The sequence below is a fragment of the Cricetulus griseus genome, chromosome 4 (assembly GCF_003668045.3).
Source record: "Cricetulus griseus strain 17A/GY chromosome 4, alternate assembly CriGri-PICRH-1.0, whole genome shotgun sequence".
Taxonomy (NCBI): domain Eukaryota; kingdom Metazoa; phylum Chordata; class Mammalia; order Rodentia; family Cricetidae; genus Cricetulus; species Cricetulus griseus.
In genome coordinates, this window is record NC_048597.1 from 51339752 (window position 1) to 51354989 (window position 15238).

The 15238-nt window shown below is 42.0% G+C and overlaps 1 protein-coding gene across 1 annotated transcript; it reads left to right on the plus strand.

Annotated features, from left to right (window-relative positions):
- Positions 1 to 2098: 2098 nt before the first annotated feature.
- Positions 2099 to 14868, plus strand: Tex55 (testis expressed 55). Its single transcript, XM_027413264.2, has 4 exons — positions 2099 to 3022; positions 4707 to 4853; positions 8174 to 8236; positions 14824 to 14868. Exons 1-4 carry the CDS (start codon positions 2099 to 2101, stop codon positions 14866 to 14868), a joined length of 1179 nt encoding a protein of 392 aa, XP_027269065.1.
- The last annotated feature ends 370 nt before the right edge of the window (positions 14869 to 15238 follow it).

Genomic DNA, 15238 nt, shown 5'->3' on the forward strand with positions numbered 1-15238 from the left:
TTTACAAAAGTAGTTGGAGATTTCAATATCTCACTTTCAATAATGGACAGAATACTTAAACTAATCAATAAGCAACTCTAAGACATAGACAACATAACGAAACATATCTAACAAAGGAAAGCCACTCTGTCCAACCATTGGAAATACACACTCCTCTCAGGGGCCATGACCTTACACAGTGGTACAAGGACACACAACAAGCCTCTGTACATTAGAAATGATCAGTCATTCAAAGAATCTTCTCAGAACACATAAGGAGGAAGCTTGGAATTAAGAAAATTTGAAAAGAAAGAAAGTGACAAATTCCTAGATACAGTGACAAACAGGAATCCTAAGGGGTGTGAGAAAATACTTTGAAATGCATAAAACAAAACACAACACACCAAAAAGCTATGGGATGCAAGAGGAGTAACTGCAGAGAAAAATGTGTGGCTTACCTACTGCAAAAGAAAGCTCTTAAATCAATCAATTTGGTAGGATATGAAGATATAGGCACATATTAATGAAAGTTGTATCTTGAATATTGAGAAACTTTTTCTTTATGGTTCTTTTTCTGTGATGGCTGTATTTAAATGGAAAAACAGATATATAGACTGATAAAGTTGCAGGCTATAAGGCAGTTTATCAATTACCTTATGCTAACCTGGTGTCTACTTCTCACAATGGTCTTAAATATGGCAGTTCATTTATAAATTTTTATTCAGCAAGCATTTTTATGCTACTATTTTGTTTTAGGCACTTGTTCATAAATGGCTTCATCTGGGTGTCCCTGGAATTCCTTCCCTCTTGTTTCTGAATTTGGAATCAAGTTCCTACTCCCTCCACAGATTCATTGGCTAATTGTTTAATGAATAGATTGTCTGGCAAGAAGTGTAGCCACTGTGCAAATTTTCTATTTACTACAGTATATGCTTTACTCTGGTTTGAATTTTTGTTCTAAGACTACTTGACAGGAATTGAGAAGCCATTCTCCCTGGATCTTCCCAGTCATTCCAACCATAGGATTAATCTAACTCATCAAGAAAATGACTCACATGCTATACAGCATGGCAGTGACAAAGCTAAGTTAGACTCCAAAGCAGTACAAATTTAATTTAATGGCAATAGTAGTCTACCTTCTCAGGTATGGGATGTTGTTTGGGGAGGGGCATTGGTTACAAAACCTGAGAGTGGTCCTAGTCCCTACACTGCCTGTGCCTGGAAAACAAAAAACAAAACAAGTAAACAGAACAATACAAGAAGATGAATAGCTCTAGGCACCAGTGAAAATCATAGGCCTCATTGCTAGACTGTTGTTGAATATTAATTAAAGATATGTTACATTTTTATGCTGTGGAATATTTGTTTAATGATGCAAAGATGCATTGCATTCTTTTATGTTGGATTTGTTTAACTCTGTGCAGCTGTGTTACTTTGCCTGTCTAAAACACATGATTGGTCTAATAAAGAGCTGAACTGCCAATAGCTAGGCTAGAGAAAGGATAGGAAGGACTGGCAAGTAGAAAGAATAAATAGGAGGAGAAATCCAGAGCAGGATCGAGGAGTGAGAAAAGGAAGAGAGAAGGATGCTAGGGGCCAGCTACCCAGCCACAGAGGAAGAGAGAAAGTAAGTTATACAGAAGTAAGAAAAGGAAAAAAACCCAGAGGCAAAAGGTAGATGGAATAATTTAAGTTAAGAAAAGATGGATAGCAACAAGCCAAGCTAAGGCCAGGCATTTATAAGTAAGAATAAGACTCTCTGTGATTTGTTTGGGAGCTAGGAGGCAGGCCCGAAGAGTGAAGATCCAAAAGAGTAAGAGTGAAAAATAGACCAACTACACTAGGCAGTGATGGAGATTCCATATTGCCTGTCTATGGGCTTCACCTCTTCTCAGGAGACAGTGTCCAAGCTCTTGTTGTTCTCCCTGCAGTAGACCATGGGCAGTCTTTGTTTTGATAGTGATTGTTGTCCGGTCATCAGCCATAGCCACTCACCTACTCAGCAGAGGCAGAACAAAGCCCAACAGAATCACAAACTCAAGGAAGGTTGCCTAGACAACCAAGCCCAGGCCCACCCACAGTGCCTGGCAACGGAGGCCAGTCAGAAGTGCAGCAGAAAATGGATGAGCCTCCACAAGAGGCTCCAAATGGATCCTTGGACAATAAAGACACAGCCCAATCCCCAAATAACCAGAAGACCTACATAGAAGAAGGAGCAGGCCAGGATCCTCACACAGGTTCCGAAAACACTGGGGTTGGATCATCCGAGCAAACCAGTGACAAGGCATCCAGCCAAACTGCTAATGAAGGGTCTGGATGGACTGACCCAAGAACTTCTGAAGAGGCTTCTCAGCCATCTGAGCACAGGGGAACATCTCAGCAGATTGACCGCAGATCATCTGGCCAGACTGAAAGAAAAACTTCAGAGACATATAATCAGCAATTGCCCAGCCTATTTGAGGGAAAAGCTTATGAGAAGACAGATGACCGAGCATCTTTGCCATTTGGTGGGAAAGCTTTTGAGCAGACTGACCAAGGAACTTGGGAGTTTGGTGACCAGACCTCATCAGACCAAGCTGACTATAGAACATCAGGAAGGAGTCAATACCAAGTCTACAATGAAGTTGATTACCTGCCTGAAGACTTCAGTGGTCAACATAGGTTTAGTGGGGATCAGGAAAGGGACTATAGGGACTATGTCCGTATGAAACGTGACGCACAAATGGCTGACTACCGCTCATACTACAAAACACTTGCCCAGACTGAGAACCGATCATTATCTGAAATTGTTGACAACAAAGAGGTCAGAGAAGCTGACTTCAAAATACAGCCTTGCACATTTGAAGTTAGCCAAACAGATCTCAGATCCAAGGTCTCAGCTTCCTGGGAAACAGAAAGTGCGGCCACTGTCCAAGGTTACAAGCCACCTGAAGCTGAATTCACCACTGACACCCAGTCCTCATACGGAAAACTGCCCTCCATCACAACCAAAGTGTACTATTCCTCCAGCCAAGAAAAAGCTCAAACCACAGAATTACCTACAGTAGGTAAAAGAGACATCTGATACCTGCCTGGGAGATTGGGGGCCACAGCAGGACCTGTGGGGTTAGGAACAAGAACATTGGGGTAGAAAGATGCATGCTAAATCAGAGATGAGGAGTAAGCCCATGTAACGTGTTACATGCAATCCATAGGTTTCAGGAAGGATGGGAAACAAAAGATACTGCCTCCCAGTTATCCTCAGGCCACTCTGGAAGAATTGGTGAACCAGGATTTGGGAAACCAATGGATTTAGGTTCTGCTACTAAGTCTGTGCTGAATCATAATATAGTAGATCATTTCCCACACTGGGTTTCTACCATAGCAAGGAGATTTGAAGTAAACTGGAAATCCCTGTGTGAGAGAATGTATTTGAAATAGAGAAACCTAAGATACCCTCCCACTAAGTTTTGAAGCACTTTATAGTACTTAAGGGTGAATTGGACCTCTCAGAGAACTGGCTCTGAGGATCATAGGCAGTTTATGGTTACCAGGGCAGATATATTTTCTTCTGTGATGTAACCACTGGTAAGTTACCCGTGCTTCTGTAAATAGCCTTTGACCCATACTCCTGTAAGGAACCCTTAAGATCACTGGTCACAAACACACACATGTGCACATAAACACACACACACACACACACACACACACACACACACACACACAAGTAGTATAGTCCAATGCTAGAGAAGCTAGGAAACAAGAAGGACCCTAAGAGAGACATATATGGTCCCCCGGAGAAGGGGGAAGAGATAAGATTTCCTAGGCTAATGGGGAGCATGGGGGAGGGGAGAGGGAGTTAGAAGAAAGAGAAGGGGAGAAGAGAACAGGAGGGAACAGGAAAATCTAGTCAGGGGAAGAATAGAGGAGAGCAAGAAAAGAGATACCATCATAGAGGGGGCCATTATAGGTTTAAAGAGAAATCTGACACTAGGGAAATGTCCAGAGATCCCAACTAACAATCTAAGCAAAAGTCGAGAGGCTACTTTAAATGTCCTTTTCCGATAATGAGATTGATGACTACCTTATATGCCATCCTAGAGCCTTCATCCAGTAGCTGATGGCAGCAGAAGCAGACACCCACAGCTAACCACTGAGCTGAGCTCTGAAATCCGGTTGCAGAGAGGGAGAAGTGATGAGCAAAGGGGTCAAAACCAGGCTGGAGAAACACGCAGAAACAGCTGATCTGAACAAGGGGTTGCCCATGGACCCCAAACTGATAGCTGGGAAACCAGCATAGGACTGTTCCAGACCCCCTGAAGGAGGAAGTCAGTTTGGATGTCTGGACAGTCTATGGGGCCATTGGTAGTGGATCAGTATTTACCCCCAGTACACAAATGAACTTTGGGAGCCCTCTCCACATAGAGGGATACTCTTTCAGCCTAGACACACTGGGGAGGGTCTAGGCCTTGCTCCAAATGATATAACAGACTTTGAAGATCCCCCATAGAAGGCTTCGCCCTCCCTGGGGTGCAGAAAGGGGTTGGGATAGGGGGTGGGGGGGAGGAAGAGGGGAGGGAGAGGGAACTGAGATTGACATGTAAAGAAGCTTGTCTCTAATTTAAATAAAAAAGAAAAGAAGAAAGTGTAGTCAGTATCTTACTTAGTACTTGGTGTTAAATCTTAATTCTTGGTTTTAAATTTCATCAAACCCAGATAAATCTTTGGGGGGGCTATTTCAATTTCAGGATGTTGTTGCAGAATTTGAGCAAAGAAAGAGTTCTCAGAGACAAAGTGAAGATTCCAAGAGGCTGTTCCCTCCCATTGTTTTTGAAGACCCTTATCAAGTTGCACTCCGCTACATGGAAAAACACAACATTCTTCAGATATTCCAGGTAAAGCTCTGTCTTTTTGTTTTGGTTTCGTTTGGTTTGGTTTTGGTTTTGGTTTTGGTTTTGGTTTTTTTCGAAACAGGGTTTCTCTGTGTAACAGCTCTGGCTGTCCAGGAATTTGCTCTATAGACCAGGCTGGCCTGGAACTCATAGAGATCCACATGCCTCTGCCTTCTGAGAACTGGGATTAAAGGCATGTGCCACCATGCCTAGCAAGGTAAAGCTTTTAATTCTTAACCTTTCTTCCTGGTTGTGAACTTTAAATATGGTGAAGAAAATTGCTGGAAAAGGTGGGGGGGGGAGCACAGTCTAGTTCCGAAATTAGTGTTTTAACCAAAAGGAATATAGGAAAAACACCAAGCAAATGATACCATAGCATTACATCCATCAAAGACATTGGAGACGGTGTGGGATGGTTGTTGGGGAAGAATTTGGCCAATAAAGTTTTAAATATGTTTATGAGGGGAAAATCAGTAAAAAAAAAAAAATTAAAGGTCTTTTTAGACCTGGGTCTTCAAAAGGAGGCCAGTCTCAGGACCACCTGAGAGCAACACTCTTTTGAAGGAAATGATAGAATTAACGTATTCCTTCCGGCTCCTGAATTCATAAACCTCACAGATCCCAGGTTTTAAAATAGGAGCTTCCTCTAAACAGATTTCTTGAGCATAATGGAGCTATGAGAGATTGTAGAAACTTCAGTTTGGTGGGTTGTTTTTGTTCACCAAGTGACTTTCTTTGCATGCTACAATTATTGGACAAGCAACACACATATCCATCTATAACACTGTAACAGTGTGTGTTTGGACTGACTCTTTTAGATAAGTGTAAAACTAGATTAGTTTGCCTCTAATGAAAGCCTACAAAATAAAATTTGAAGTAGGGTATAGAGCAGTGGGTGGTGTGGGTGGTGACACCTTTGGGGGTCAGATGGCCTTGTCCCCGGAGTCACTTAAGACCAACAGAAAACACAGGTATTTATATCATGTAGCAACATTACAGTTATAAAGTAACATCGAGAATGATTTTGTGACTGGGGGTCAGCACAACATGAGGAACTGTATTGACAGTCACAGAATTATGGAGGTTAAGAAATATCACACTCTGAGCACCAACATTCAAATTCTAAGTTGGTCCCATCTCCATGAGCTGGAGGATATTACATAGCTTCCATGGCTCTCAGATTCCTCATACAAAATGTCAAGAGATCTACAAGGATGACCCTAACTAAAAATCTAAGCAATAGTGGAGAGACTACATTAACTGTCCTTCCCCTATAATGAGATTGATGACTGCCTTAAATGCCATCCTAGAGCCTTCCTTCATCCAGTAGCTGATGGAAGCAGATCAGAGACCCACAGCTAAGCACTGAGCCAAACTCCTGGAATCCAGTTGTAGAGAGGGAGGAGTGATGAGTAAAGGGGTCAAGACCAGGCTGGGGAAACCCACAGAAACAGCTGACCTGAGCAAGCGGGAGCTCATGGACCCCAGCCAGACAGTTGGGGAACCAGCATAGAACCAAACCAGGCCCCCTGAACATGGATGTCAGTTTGGAGGCCTGGGCAGTCTATGGAGCCTCTGATGAGGAACCAGTATTTATTCCTAGTGCACAAATGGATTTTGGGAGACCATTGCCCCATGGAGGGATACTCTCCCAGCCTCAATACACGGGGGAGGGCCTAGGCGCTGCTCCAAATGATGACAGACTTTGATGATCTCCCATGGAAGGCCTCATTCTCCCTGGGGAGTGGATTGGGGAAGGATGGGGGTGGGATGTCGGTGGGGGGCATGGGAGGATGGGAGGGAGAGGGAACTGGAATTGTTATGTAAAATAAGATTGTTTCTAATTTAAATTAAAAATATTTTTAAATTTATGTATCTATTTCATTAGCCAATTTGTGATGGTTCCCTCTAAAAATGTCCTTTGGTTGTACAGTGCAAGTGACTAGGTTTCTGCCTTTTATCAGAGAACTAGTAACTGCTAAACAGAAGGGGGGAAATGTATTTAGGAAAGCAGAGTTTGGGGCAGCAAGATAATGTAGTGGTTTAAAACCCTTGCCTTTTGATCTACAAAGCCTAATGATCTGAGTTCAATCCCCAAAACCCATGTAAAGGTGAAAGGAGATAATTGACTTCATAGAGCTGTCCTCCAAGTACCCCACATGGACCAAGCTACACACACACACACACACACACACACACACACACACACACACACATACACATACACACACACACACACACACACACAATACAAGTTCCCTGCATGTGCCAAGGTACACACACACACACACACACACACACACACACACACATGCTTACACACACACTAATACAAGTTCTCTGCCTGGACCAAGCTGCACATACACACACACACACACACACACACACACACACACACACACTAATACAAGCTCCCCACATGGACCAAGGTACACACACACACACACACACATGCACACACGCACACACATATATACATACTAGTAATAAATTAAATTTTCTTAAAAAAAATTGACCATTGTTAATTTTTCAAATTAAAGAAAAATAATGCTTATTAATGCAGTGTGATATTAAAGAAAATAAATTATTAAATATGCATATTGTTAATAATATATATGAAGGGGCTGGAGATGTAGTTTAGTGAGAAAATACTTGCCTCACATCCACAAGGTCTCCAGAACTATAAAATCAATTGATTAATTAATTTAATTAAAAATTCCAAGTATGTATTAAATATATAATTGGGTGATACAGGTACATTGAACATATTTGAATATATTATTCCTGAAATGTACCTGATTGTTATTCCCTGCAAATGAGGATGTTTGCTTGCTTTATGATAACATTTTGAGTTGTTCAACAACAGCAAAATGTACAGAAGTAGGTCTCATAAATCTGATATACCCTTCCTCATTTAATACTAAGACTAAAAACAATTTTCACCTTTTAAAGTCAAGCATTTCGGAAGACTTATATGTAAATCCCCAGTGTTTTTCATTTCTACACAAATGCCCTTCTTCGATTCTTTTTCAAGCAAACAATTTATTAACTGATCATCTAGCAATATCACCATTCTCAAAAACTTTGCAACGTTTCCACCATTCCTTTGGTCTTGGAAACAACCAAAAAATATTCATTGCTCCTTAAATTAAAATTTTATCCCTCCATATCTGATCTCAATTTGCCTGATGTCCTCCAAATAATGAAGATGTTACTTGGGGACGTGTGAATGTCTTTGAAATGACTATAATATATCCTTGGGTGGTCGGGGGCTGGCTGCAGACCTCTAGGAACCAAGTGTGGTGCATTGTGCTCTCTCGCAGCAGATCACTGAGAACCTAGTCTACGAAAAGCCGGACGATCCCCTGGATTTCATGCTAGGTCAGGTATGGAGTGGGAGAGAACATCCCTTGTATTCTCCTTGTCAGAAAACAGCACATACACAGGCCGGTGAACAAAGCAAGCCATGGGCAACTCCAAGGCATCGCCACGGAAATATACTGCAGCTTCCATTCAGGAGTTCTTAATGGAGTACAGAACCATGCTAGGGATGTACTCACATCTTGAATGCCAGTGCTGAGGAAGCAGAGGCTGACAGATCTCTGTGAGTTCAAGGCCAGCTAGGGCTACATAGTGAGAACCTGTCTCAAACTGAACATCCCAGCCTCACAGAAGGCTCTCTCTAATGGCTTCCCACAGAGAAATAGCTTATTTTGACCTCTATAATAGCTTGACAACTTTTCTTTAAAATTCTACTGCTGAACATGAATCAAGAAACACTGTTGTTGAGGCCCGAGAGCTCTCTGAGCTATCATCAAGTTGCACCGTCTACACTCAGCACTGTTTTTTGTCTTACCTCTGTGAGATGGATCCATCTGTTGTGTGTAGCTATTCATCATGATCCCTCTTCATCATGACATGTTATTCATCGTGTAGAATACGAGGCTGAGCCATTCTCTTTTTTCATGGACATGCAGATTATTTCCAGTTTGGAGCTATTACGAAAAATCTTGCCGTGGGCATTTTCCATTCATGTTCTTCAGTGGTATATTGCTCTTGGCTGTATACTTTAATCAATGAATTGTAGAACATGTGTTTGCTTAGCTTCAAAAGGATTGTTTTCATTTTCCAACGTGAGTGGACCAGTTTGCACCCCTCCCTCCAGCAGCTCTGCAGCTTTACCAGTGTTCATGGCTGCCACTGTATCTAACCTTGGCTGTTCAGGTAAGCAAGTAGTAAAATTTACACTGTCCTTTTGCCTTTTCCTAGCCGATAGGCATCTGCATGTTTTTCCATGTGTTTACTGGCCATCTGGAAGCATGTGTTTTTTTCTACAGTATTGCTTCATATCTTACTCCTCAGCAGCAGGCTGTTGTGGCTGTGGGTGTTTGTTTTGTATATCCTTCCACACACTGTCTCACTCTCTAGCTCTTACCTTTTGAGGAGTAGAAATCCTTAAGTGTAATAACAAATGTAACCTTTTTTCTTTATGATTAATACTTCCACTGTCTTATATAAGAAATTTCACCCACATTTGACTATGGTTCCCTACATTCTCATTCTCTCTCTCTCTCTCTCTCTCTCTCTCTCTCTCTCTCTCTCTCTCTCTCTCTGTCTGTGTGTGTGTGTATGTGTGTGTGTGTGTAAAATAAAGCAGGGCTTGTTTATTTGTTACCTTTCACATATATGTCTACAATCTTGAATCAGTTTTGTATATAGTATAAGATAAGGTAAAGATTCACTTCTTTCATTCATCCAGAAACCAACCCCTTTTAGTAAGTGCCATAATTTACATATTCTCTTTATTTCAGTCATTTCACATATTTATTTAAACTTGCTTCAAAATAAGATTCTTTTTTAGTTTAAATAATTTTTTTCATTTATTTAACATAACAACCAGTTTCCCCTCCCACTTTGCTCCTCCTGTCCCCTTCCATTTCCTATCTACTCCCCTCCCCATCCATTCCTCCTCCACCTCCACTTAGAAAGGGGCAGGTCTCCCATGGGCTTGCCCAAAGCACGACCCATCAAGTTAAGGCAGTACCTAGCTCCTCACCTTATGTCCAGGCAGGGCCAGGTAGTCCATTATAGGGAACAGGTTACCAAAAGCCAGCTAAGTGCCAGGGAGAAGTCGTGCTCTTGCTGTTAGAAACCTTACTAGGAGACCAAGCTACACAATTGTCACACACATGGCCACTGTAGCCATGAGGTTCGGCCTGAGTGGGCGAGCATGGACTTGGAAACTCCTAGCAACCCAATGGTGATAAAGACCAAACACAGGCATCTTGTCATCTTTAGAGAGCTCTCAGTTCCATGCTGTAAAACTAGAGCCTCTTGTTTATTCAGCATTTTCTTGGCTGTTTTCTAACCATGCTTCCATGGCTACGAGGTCATTTCTCTCCTTCTGACCCCTCTCTCTGCTCCATCGCTCCTAACTCTCTGTCCTCACATGTTACTTACATACCAAGGGCCTAGGTCAATCCCATGCAGGCTCCCTGACTGTTGTTCCAGTGTCCATGAACTCTGGAGAGCTCAGGTCAGCTGTCTCTGTGGATTCTCCCATCTTGACCCTCCTGGTTAGTACAATCCCTCTTCCTTTTCTTCCACATGACTCTCAGAGCTCAGTACAGTGCCTGGCTGTGGATCTCTGCCCCTGCTTCCATCAGTTACTGGATAGGTATCTCTGATAGCAGTTAAGGAAGTCATCAATTTGCTTACAGTAGATGGCCAGTTCAGGCACCCTCTCTGCTATTGCCAGGAGTCTTAGCTGGGGTCATTTTTGTGGGTTCCTAGAGGTTTCCCCTAGCAATTCCCTGATTGGAATAACTCAGTACCAATAGGGAAAGTTTGCCTACTTTATTCTTTTTTAAACACATCTCTGATTTTAATATTAGCTTTAAGAATTATTAATGAAGTTACACAAACATATACCTCCACATACATGCAAGCATACACACTAATAGGGTGTGTGTGTGTGTGTGTGTGTGTGTGTGTGTGTGTGTGTGTGTGTGTGTGTGTGTGTGTGTGTTGGGTGCCATGTACCATGAAGTGTGTGCAGAGGCAAGAGGACAATCTGCAAGAGTCAGTCCTTTTGCCCCCTCCTCCAGGGATCCCAATTATATGTATTTTGGATCACTTAAAGTTGTCCTACAGCTTACCTGAGACCTGGTAAAAAAGATAACTGGAATCCCCATAGTTGAATTTAGTGTCTAGAAAGAACAGTCAGAGAGGTCTCTGGAATACTGAGTTCTTCGATGCTCACAATTGAAAGACAAAACATTAGTGCCATTGGAAGAGAAGTTAGAAGGTGAAATGATTTTGGCCATAGCCTTCTGAACTTCAGATGTGGGGGGGAAAGCCACAAACAAAACTGTTGAGAAGCTGAGGTGAGCACTGGGCTTTTCCATTTCTTCCTTAAATCTCCTGCAATCACCCTTCATCTATTCCCTCTAAAACTGTCATCTTTGATATCACAAAAACACCCCACAGGACAAATGAAAAAAAAATTCTCCAGCCTTCTCTTCCCTTGCCTCAAACCCTGAGACCTTTGACACTGTAATCATTTCTCACCTTCAACTCTAGTTATTCCCTAGCCTTCCTCCTTCCCCAGTGGCCACCTTTCCCCTAGACAGGTGTCCATCCTTTGAGTGTTCTCCAAGTTTTAATCTTCTCTATAGACTTGACTGTCTCCATACTAATCATGGAGTATTCTCCTTTCTCTAGATACTGACACTATTGATGCAATCTCCATGTCCTCATGTCCCACATTTACCTCTCAGGACTTGAAATATTGTTTCACACTTCCTCAGCTTTTAGGGTTTCTGCTGAGAAATCCATTGTAGTTCTGAAGAATTTGCTTATGATCATAAGTTGGTATCTTTCTCCTTTAACTCAGCTTCCAATTGTCTTTTTTTTTTTCATTCTTTAGTCTTAAGAATTTTAACTGTAATGCACTGTGGGGAAATCATTTTCTGGTTATGCTTATTTAGAATTTTAAATGCCTCCTACTGTTGAATGCCCACCTCTTTTCCTATATTTTGGGAAATTTCTACTATAATTTTATTGAATTGGTTATTTTTCCCTAAAGATGTGTGTGTGTGTGTGTGTGTGTGTGTGTGTGTGTGTGTGTGTGTGTGTGTGTGTGTGTGTCAGTGGATCAGTGTGCATGTGTGAGAGGTGGGGGTGAGGATGTCCATGAAAGACAGAAAAGGTGTAGGATTCCCTGAAACTAGAGTTCTGGTGGTTGTAAAGCGCCTAATGTGGCTTCTGGGAACCAAACTCAGTTGCTCTGGAAGAGCAGCAAGCTCTCTAACCACTGAGTCATCTCTCCAGCCCAACCTTTAATTTTTGACCTCAGCTCTTTCTTCTACATCATGGATTCTGAAGTTTGGTTTCTTGATCACATCCCAAAGTTCTTCAAAGTTATGGTTATATTCACATGTATATTTTTTCTTTGTGGTTGTATGCATGTGAAATTTCCTCAACCTGTCACCTCATTCTTCCTCAGACAGAAGTAATAAAAACCAATTCAAAGGATGTCATATATTTAATTGTAGCAACAACAACAACAAAAGAAACCCAGGGAAACATGAATGAGCTACCCTCCAATAAGGTTAGAAGAGAACTAAACCCCTTCAGGATGCACTGCAACTTTAAACAGTGTCAACGCTGGAGGGATAAATGATGAGGTCGTTTATAAAGAAGGGAAATGGGGAAAGGATAGAGAAAAGGGGCATGATAGAAAAGAGAAATGAAAGTGTAAAAACAACAGAACACAGTAAGATAAATACAGAGGAGGAGAGTGTGGTGGTTCACAACTGGAATCTCGGTGATTGGAAAGCTAAGACAGGGGGATTGTTTAGCTAGCCTGGCTACGGAGTGAATTCTAAGCAGCCCTGAGTAAAGACAGACAGACAGACAGACAAGATGAGACATGGAGTTCACCAATTGGACTAGGTTAGATGTCAAGTGAGCCTAAGACAGTGGTTCTCAACTTTCCTAATGTTTCGACCCTTTAATGCAGTTCCTCATGTTGTGGTAATCCCCAACCATGAAATCATTTTCATTGCTGCTTCATAACTGTACACAAACACACACACACACAAACACACACACACACACACACACACACACACACACACACACACACACACACTAAAGGCCATAAATTTGAGAAGAGTGAGGACATGGAAGGAATTGGAGGGAGGAAAAGGAAGAAATTATATTTTAATTTGAAAAAGTTATTTGGCCTTATTTATATTTTCCACTTTTCCTGCCATTTCCTGTGTTTCTCTTTTCTTTTCAGTGTATTTTTCTTTCCTGGACAAAGATCTCCTGACTTTAGAGGTCTTGTTTTGATCATTTCAATAATAAGATTATCTCCGAGTCAATATCTGTTAATCATCTTTCCTGCTTGTAGTGGGTATAAGATCATTTTAGGCAGTCTTGAATGGTGTAAACATAGCATGCAGAATGAGTTCTGCTATAGTCCTTTGGCGAATGTTGGGGGTTTTGCAGGCCAGTAACATGCTTGATGTTAAACCCTGAGTTCTGTCTTGTCTTTTGTGATTGATGTCTTACCTCAGACCACATGTTCAAGCATAGGCTACACTACTTGGAATCTGTCCTGTGAGTGCATACTTCTGAGATCAGATGGCGGTTTATGCCCAGGCTCATAAACACAATGAAGGAATCTTTGCTTATATACTGAGTGTGTGTCAGTGTGTGTGTGTGTGTGTGTGTGTGTGTGTGTGTGTGTGTGTGTGTGTGTGTGTGTGAACACGGGCATTGTGGGTACCTTAGAGCACATGTGGAGGTCAGAGAAAAACCTGGAGTGTCATTCTTCACCTTCCACTTTGTTTGAGACAGGGTCTCTTTGTTGTTTTTCTGCTGATTATAGCAGATTAGCATGCTCTGTATGTCTGCTGGGAACTCTCTACCTTCTATAGGAACACACTATCTCTCTATATATCCCTGTGAGAACACTAAGATTAAAAAGCTCCTGCCTCATATTGGGCTTTTATGTGGATTTTGAACTCAGGCCTTTGTGTTTGTGCAGTGAGTACTTTTACTTCTACCCATCTCCTCAGCCCCTGTGTAGAAATTTTATCACTGAAAATTGAATTAGAAAAATCACTACATGAGGGCTCAGTAAAATGCTTGCTGTTTAGGCATGAGGACCAGAGTTTGGTCCCTGGCACCCACATAAAAAAAATTGTTGTGTTTTTCTTTTCCTCCCTCCCTCCCTCCCTTTCCTTCTTTCTTTTTGTATTCCTTTCTTTTGTTTGATTATTGCTTTGTTTTGTTTTTCAAGACAGGATTTCTCTGTGTAGCCCTGACTGTCCTAGAACTCACTCTGTAGACCAGGCTGCCCTCCAACTCATAGAGATCTGCCTGTCTCTGCCTCCCTGAGTGCTGGGGATTAAAGGCGTGCACCATCAGCCAGCTGCTTTTATCTTTCTAAAGGGATCCTCCTGTTTCCACCCTTCCAGCTCTTTAATATTTTAGGGAGCAGTTTAGTCACTGTTCTGTTAGGTCAGTGGTTCTCAGTCAGTGGGTCATGACCCTTTAGGGATCAAACAGACCCTTTCACAGGGATCATCTAAGACCACTGAAAAACACAGACATTTACATTATGATCATAACAGTAGCAAAATCTCAGTTATGAAGAGGGCTCCTGGGACTGTAATTACAGGCAGTCCTGAGCCACCAGACTAGGGTGCTGAGAACCAAACTCAAGTCTTCTGCAAGAGCAGTGTGTGCTTTTAACCACTGAGCTGTCTCTCACAGCTTCTGTGTCTCTACTTTGTAACTGTTTATCTAGAGATGACACCACACAGCCTTCATTTATGGATTCTAAATTATTTATGCTTGCACAGCCCAAAGACTTGTGTATTTTAAGCGTCTACTTATTTAATCCCCACAAGATGTAGTGATTCCAAATGGAAAATTTCCCTTTTCTTCTTCCCCTTAGGTACAGGACATGATCAGACACAGAGATCAGCATCGTATCATCTGAAGACAAACCTCTCACCAGCATTGTCTTCTGTCATCCGTGTCAGCGCTGGGCTCCCCTCTCACTCAAAAACTATGTTTTCAGTAGCCACTAGTGGTGGCTCTGCCTAAGTGTGTTCTCGATTTTTAGGTCAGAATATATAGGGTACCTTTGGAAATTTCACATAACTACTATCATAGATATCTCTGGATAATCACACAAAATATACACGTTATGGCTACCCATGCATTGACAGCTAAGTACTTGCTCCCACAAAGCCTGAACTAGAAAAAGGTCAGGTCTCAAAAGGGACTACTCTCAGCCTTGCCAGGCAGTGATGGCACATGCCTTTAATCCCAGCACTTGGGAGGCGGATCTCTGTGAGTTCAAGGCC

Coding starts and splice junctions, on each gene's coding strand:
- Tex55 (XM_027413264.2), top strand. CDS start 2,099: ATGGATGAGCCTCCACAAGAGGCTCCAAATGGATCCTTGGACAATAAA. Junction 4,854..8,173: donor ACATTCTTCAGATATTCCAG/GTAAAGCTCTGT, acceptor GCTCTCTCGCAG/CAGATCACTGAGAACCTAGT. Junction 8,237..14,823: donor TGGATTTCATGCTAGGTCAG/GTATGGAGTGGG, acceptor TCTTCCCCTTAG/GTACAGGACATGATCAGACA.